Source organism: Lathyrus oleraceus, chromosome 7, assembly GCF_024323335.1.
Source record: "Lathyrus oleraceus cultivar Zhongwan6 chromosome 7, CAAS_Psat_ZW6_1.0, whole genome shotgun sequence".
In the NCBI taxonomy this organism is placed as follows: Eukaryota; Viridiplantae; Streptophyta; class Magnoliopsida; order Fabales; family Fabaceae; genus Lathyrus; species Lathyrus oleraceus.
The window spans coordinates 506,250,601-506,257,599 of record NC_066585.1 but is presented as its reverse complement, the minus strand read 5'-3'; the positions used below and the strand labels follow the sequence as shown (position 1 = coordinate 506,257,599).

Sequence of the window (6,999 nt, the reverse complement as noted above, 5' to 3'; positions counted from 1 at the left end):
GCTCTGGCTGATACGAAGTTGTCTATACAAATAGATGAAGGGTTCGTTGGAGGGCCCAATGACCCTACCTTGCTCGTTGGGTATTTTGATCATGTGGCGTTTATATTATCGCTGAAGGAAGTATACATATTTTATTTTAAGTTATTTTTATTTACAGTTGGATAATTGAAAGTAACTGATGGTTTATGTTTTAAATACTAGATGACTACACCCTATTGAAGGTGCCCATCCACAGGCGTTGAATAAATTCTCTAATATGCAGATGCTAGTGAGGCCAGGGCAATTGTCATTGATGTCGGCCTGCTTCCGTTGGTGGGGTGTTACCTCACCATGCTCGACGCTCCATTGTTGTTCGCTTTTGTTGAGTGATGGCATGAGGAGACATCATCCTTTCATCCTCCATTTGGTGAGATGAAGATTACCATAGATGATGTCTCGTGCCTCTTCCATCTCCTTCTTGCAGGTAACTTTTTACTGCTTGTGTAATTAACTATGAGATTGGATATATGGAGGTTGAGACATACTTGGGGATTACGTTGGGGTTGGTCTAAGATGAGTTCATAGCTAACAAGGCTACTCACTTCTGCCTCTCTTTGTTATATGATATGTATAAGAATTTGGTAGAGCATTCTATGTATGAGGCAAACGCTATGGTATACATGTTGTATCTTGTAAGATGTAATACCTTAAAGGATAAGTCTCATGTATACATCGATGTCAGATTCATATCCTTGTTTGTTGACTTTATGCATCTCGATTGGGTATGGGTTATGTTGCTTTGAAGATATTATATAATTCCCTTAGAGAGGTGACTTTCTTTGAGATGAGACAACTTATCGGTGATATGAGTCTATTTTAGGTATGAATATTCCTTATGTTTTAATTATTCAGTTCTTATTTATCAAAGACAATTTGTATATGTAATTTTTGTTTCTTGTGTACTGTTGAATATACGAGCATTTTCCATCCAAGGCTGAAAGGTAGAAAATAGAATGCAAAAGAAAGTAGAAAAGGTAACTGAACAAATTAAAAGATATTATGAGTAAACATGCTAGGAAAGGTGTATGATTGGATTCATCAACAATAGTAAATTAACCGTGCAACAACTTAATTCGATAATATTGGCTAATGGTTCTTAAGGGTGTTAACTCCTAAGTCCTTAGTGAGAAAACCTTTAATCATTCAAATTAATCCCTATGCCCATAGTAAATTACAGATAACATTTAGCATTATTTTTATCAAGAATATTCCGGTGTCCACAAGGTATCCCTAGACGTAGGTGATATCTACTATGAATTATTCACAACTAAGCATTAACAATGGAGGTCAAACCTAAATATTAAGCACATATCAGACTCAGTTTTTCGAAAGAGAAAGCATTAATCACAAATTGTAAATAAGTCATATATCAATCAAAGTTATTGTAAGGTAAAATCTAAAATTGTATCATAAATATGAATCAGGGACACCCCCTAGCATTGGGGGGAGGGGGTTAGCTACTCAGAATCAAAAATGAAAACGTCAAAATGAGTGTAGACATTACAAATTAACATAAGAAAAGAGGTCTTAAATCACAAAAAATAATGAAAATATTAATCCACCACAAATTCTCCAGTGCTTCAGCCTTCAAAACGCGTTCTTTATACTATAAAATCGTTCAACCCTTGGAAATTCGCGTTTTTTGGCTAAAATAGAAACATTTGGGCTTTTTTTAGATTCAGGCCACTCTTACGCGTATGGCTTCTTTTCACGCTTACTCATATGCGTATGGACCAGGGTAGGGCGTATGGCCCAACTAGAGCCATACGCGTAAGGCTTCTAACGCACACAATGACTTGACTTGGCTGGTCTCATACACTTATGGTCCTTCCCATACGCGTATGAGAAAAGACTTATTTTTCACTCCCTCCTGCTAGTACGCATATGCCAGGGGTGGAGCTGAGTGGCCATACGCGTATGATAATCACACGCGTATGGGCAGAAAACATGTTTTTTCTCCATTTTTTCTCCTGCTCATGCGTTTGTTGTTCAGTTTCTTCCGTGATCCATCTCCTCTTGATCTTTTGGCACTGTAAACATATCAAACATTACCTCAAGCGTAAAAAATAGCTCAAAATTATCGAAACACTAACAAATCAAACTTTTGTAAAAATCTACATAAATCTCTTAAACTACTGCCCAAACTCCTAGTAATTCACCTGCTTTTGGCATTCAAATGATATCAAAACTAACATAAATGATGACTGATCAGATGGGCTTTGTGCAAAATCTTTAAGAAAAATCTTAGAATATGAGATTATGTAGTATTGAACCGAGGGGTCTACACCTCGTTGGAACAATACGAAGACTTCACCTAGAGTAGATTTGTTCGAAAATTTCATCACGGTGTGGCCAACCCATTATTTTGTTGAAATTTAAATTAAGATCCATGATTTTAGGAACCTCTTGAACCAATAAACCTGTCATTAGGGTCGAAGATCGTGTAGTATTGAACCGAGGGGTTTACACTTTGTTGGAACAATACAAAGTCTCCACCTACACTAGATCTATTTAGATTTTCCCCATGGTGTGGCCAACCCATTATTGCATTAAAATTTTGAATAAGGTCTATGACTCTAGGAACCTTGTCTAGAGCCAAAACCCGTTCTTAGGATATGAGATTGTATAGTATTAACCTGGGGGTATACACCTCACTAGGGAAAAACGAAGATCCCACTTATAGTAGATCGATTCAGAATTTCCATCATCGTGTGGCTAGCCCATTATCGTGGTGAAATTTTGAACATGATCCGTGACTCTAAGTTCTTTCTTTGAAAATGTAACCTTAGAGTTATCCTTTGTGTGTTTGGGTGTAGAGAACTTAAATCCTCCATAAGAGAAATACCAATTAACATGTGTGAAACTTTGACCTCTATCACTGTATAACATCATGTTGCATACTTCATTTGCATATCAAAAATCATTTACATCCTCTTATTTTCAGGGAATTTCAAGATATTTAAAGTTATTAAGTGCTCAAAAGCAAGATGGAGTTTGGAAAGAGAAAAACCTTCCAAATCAAAGCCAAATTTCCAATTATGAAGAACTTCATAGCATTCAGAGATGGGTTAATATTCGTCGAGAGGCACTCACCCTCAAGTATGGGAAGATCCTAGACTTGTTATTTGTTCCTTTGCAAAAGGAAGCCATCACAACACTAGCCCAATTTTACGATCTACCTCTCAGAAGTTTCCTTTTCCAAGACATTCAGTTATCTCCAACTCTAGAAGAGTTTGGGAGGATATTGGACTCTCCTAAGAAAAAGAAGGGACCTTATAGAGGCATGAGGAAATTTCCAAAGCCCAAATACCTTGCTAAAGTTTTGAACATCCTGGATCCTAACCTAACTCTTAATATAAAGACCTGAAAAGGATTTGCTAGTGCCCAAAAGTGGGAAGCCTATGACAATATTATGGATTTACTCATCTTTGGACCAGTATTGTTACCCAATGTGGAAGATCTTATCGACATGGCAGCTATTAGTGTATTTTAGGCCTTTAAAGTCAAGGATGAAGACCTGATACCTACACTTCTTTCAGATGTGTATCATACCCCTCACTTACGCTATGAGAAAAAAAGGGTTGATGTTATGTTGTACTACACTCATATATATCAGTGGATTGTTTTCCATATGTTCAAGGACATATTTTTGATAAGGATGATGAATTGATATGATTGGTCCCAGAGTTTGGTGGCACTCATAGATAAGGTTGTTCTTTGGTACCCTCAGAGATTCAACTTGGGTAGTGTAACTTACAGTTGTTGGGATTTCCCGAATGTGCTGCTTATAGGATCGAAGGGTTGTATCAACTACAACCCAACCTTGACATTGAGATAGTTGGGTTATCCTATACTATATAAAATTGATGACTAGTTGCTAGAAGGTTTTATGGTACATGGTAAATAAAAACACCGCCTTGCTGAAGAGAATTATCTGAGCTTGGGTAGATGTTCACATAAGGGGAAGAGATATGGGAAAGGGAACCCTAATGACTTAGGGGCCTTACTACCATTGGGTTGTAGAGAGAAGTCGAGATATTAAGCTACCTTTCATTATTGATCCTCCGGCTCAACCTCCACAACCTGAGCCTACTCGTGTTTCTCTTGAGGAAGTGGACGAGCTCAGAGCCACTATCATGAGGTTTCTAATGAGAGAAATGAGCTAAAGTTTAGCCTCAAGGAAAAGGAAAAGCTGCTTAAAGATAAAGAAGCCAAGTTTGAAAATGAGGAGCATAAGCGAAAGAGAGTTAAACATTTCCTGAATAGGTCAACCTTGAGCTTGACCACAGAAGCCAAGAACTTCGAGATTCCCAGGAAAAGAACTTATAGTGGAAGATTCTTTGGGACAAAACCTTGGAAGAAAGGAAGGCAATGAGAGAAGGCCTCGAAGCCCGAATTGAAGATATCACTCGACTACTCCAATAAACTCAGAATCACATGATCTTTTGTATTTAATGGTTCATAATAGTTTGTCAGTCTTGATATGGCACACTTCTAGGGTGAATGTATTGTCTACTACTCTCTTTGTCACATGACTTCCCGTTATTCGATTTGTTAAGGGATGGGTCTCGAGACAAACTCGAACAAAGATCATAAGTGATGACGAAAAATATTATAAAAACTTAAAATGAACTAAGATTTTTGTAGGGAGTATAACAAAATTTTAGGAGTATATAAATGCTTAAAACATGTTGTTTTAAATTGAATAACTATATAGACTAATCCTTCGAGTATTATAAAAAATTCTCTTATAGAATTTTAATCCAAATTATATCATCTCACCTAAGCATCTAAAGATATATTAAAATCTATATTTAATAACACATAGTAATCTTATATATAAATAAATAAAAAATGTATAGATATTGTGGTAAGGCTTTTGGAAGAAGAAAAATAATATTAAAAGCTTTAAAAATTGAAATATATAGCATCAAGTAGTAGAAAAAATAATAATAATAAAGAGTTTGTACAAATGGTTCTCTATATATAGCCTCGTAGCTTTCCCACAATACCACACACCATTGCCAATATTCATGCTTAACTATATCTAGGCCAACAGAATAATGGCTTTGTTTGGCGTTGTTGAAATTCTTTTGGCGATTATTCTTTTCACTGCAATCCATTATTGGAAGCTAAACAGAAACACACCGATAACAAAGTGGCCTGTGGTGGGAATGCTACCTGGTCTCTTTTACAACACATCCAATATCCATGATTATTTAAACTCAAAACTAAAACAATGTGGAGGAACTTTCACTTTCGAAGGACCGTGGCTAGCAAACATGAACATTGTTTTCACTTGTGATCCCATGAATGTGCAGCACATTACAAGCACAAAGTTTGAAAACTATGGGAAAGGAAATGATTTCAGAGAGATCTTTGAAGTTCTTGGAGATGGAATTTTCAGGTCTGACTCTGACATTTGGAAGTACAACAGAACCCTACTTCATTCAATTTTCAGGCAGGAAAGCTTTCAGGTATTTATTCAAAAAACCACTGAGAAAAAAATTTACAGTCATCTTCTTGTGTTTCTTGATCATGCTTGTAAAAATGGGATGCAAGTGGATTTGCAAGATGTGTTTCAAAGGTTAACTTTTGATAATATATGTTCGGTAGTTTTAGGGTTTGATCCTATGTGTCTCTCTAATGATCTCCCTGAAATTGCATGTGAGAGAGCTTTCACTCATGCAGAAGACACATTGTTCTATAGACATATAAGACCAAGATTCTTGTGGAAGTTGCAGAAATGGCTTCGAGTTGGTGAAGAGAAAACGTTTATAGAGAATCAAAAAATCGTCGATGAAATGTTATATTCAGAAATCAAATCCAAAAGAGATATTAAAAATCAAAACCAACAAAAACCCGACTTGCTAAGTACCCTTATGAATGAAGTGAGAGATGGAGAAAACCGAATAGATGACAAGTTTCTGAGAGACACAGCAATAAATCTTCTTGCAGCTGGAAGAGACACTATCAGTTCTAGTCTGACTTGGTTTTTCTGGTTGGTTGCAACACACCCTTTTGTTGAAGCTAAGATTCTTGAAGAGATCAAAGAAAAACTAGCATCAAAAGAAGATAACAAGAAAGATTTAGGAGTGGAAGGGCTTAGCAAGTTAGTTTATCTTCATGGAGCATTATTAGAAGCCTTAAGGCTTTATCCACCGGTTCCTTTTGAGCATAAATCTCCATTGGAACATGATGTGCTTCCTAGTGGACATAAGGTTAAGGAAAATACAATGATAGTGTATTCTCTATACTCAGTTGGAAGGGTGGAAGAAATATGGGGAGAAGATTGCTTGGAATTTAAGCCAGAGAGGTGGATTTCTAAAAGAGGAGGGACAATTCATGTACCTTCTTACAAGTTCATTGCTTTCAATGCTGGACCAAGGAGCTGTTTGGGCAAGGATATAAGTTTCATTCAGTTGAAAATGGTTGCTGTAGCAATGTTGTTGAATTATCATGTTCATGTGGTGGAAGATCATCCTATAATCCCAAGTGTTTCTGTTGTTTTGTATGTGAAAGATGGCTTGAAAGTTAATATTAAGAAAAGATCCATTTGAGGATTATAAGGGATGTCTTTTGAGTTTTGAGAATAACTGAACTTTGTTCAGATGTTATATGTAATGTTTGTTTGTTTTTATAATTCTAGAGTATAAGTTTAGTATCAGTGTTGCGTTTTGAATGTAATGAGTATTTGAATAATGTTGATGAATATTTTAAGCTTATTTGTTAGCTGTTATTCTATTTTAGTTCATTGCTTATTCCTTAATTATGAGGGAAACATTCATTTTGCATGCGGAACTATTTGAAGGATCTTTATGTTTCCTCTCTTAAATGTGTCTATTTGAAGAATCTTTAGGTTTCCTCTCTCATAGTACATGGTAGGTGATACATTTATGTTCCATGCTCAATAGAGGCAATAACACAAAGGACTAGATTCATAATTATGTGGGACTAGTA

The 6,999-nt window shown here is 36.1% G+C and overlaps 1 protein-coding gene across 1 annotated transcript; it reads left to right on the top strand.

Annotated features, from left to right (window-relative positions):
- The first annotated feature begins 5,013 nt into the window (after nucleotides 1-5,013).
- On the top strand, nucleotides 5,014-6,764 carry LOC127105956 (alkane hydroxylase MAH1). Its single transcript, XM_051043175.1, has one exon. It carries the CDS (start codon nucleotides 5,103-5,105, stop codon nucleotides 6,597-6,599), a length of 1,497 nt encoding a protein of 498 aa, XP_050899132.1. The 5' UTR covers nucleotides 5,014-5,102; the 3' UTR covers nucleotides 6,600-6,764.
- Nucleotides 6,765-6,999: the final 235 nt, after the last annotated feature.

Coding starts and splice junctions, on each gene's coding strand:
- LOC127105956 (XM_051043175.1), top strand. CDS start 5,103: ATGGCTTTGTTTGGCGTTGTTGAAATTCTTTTGGCGATTATTCTTTTC.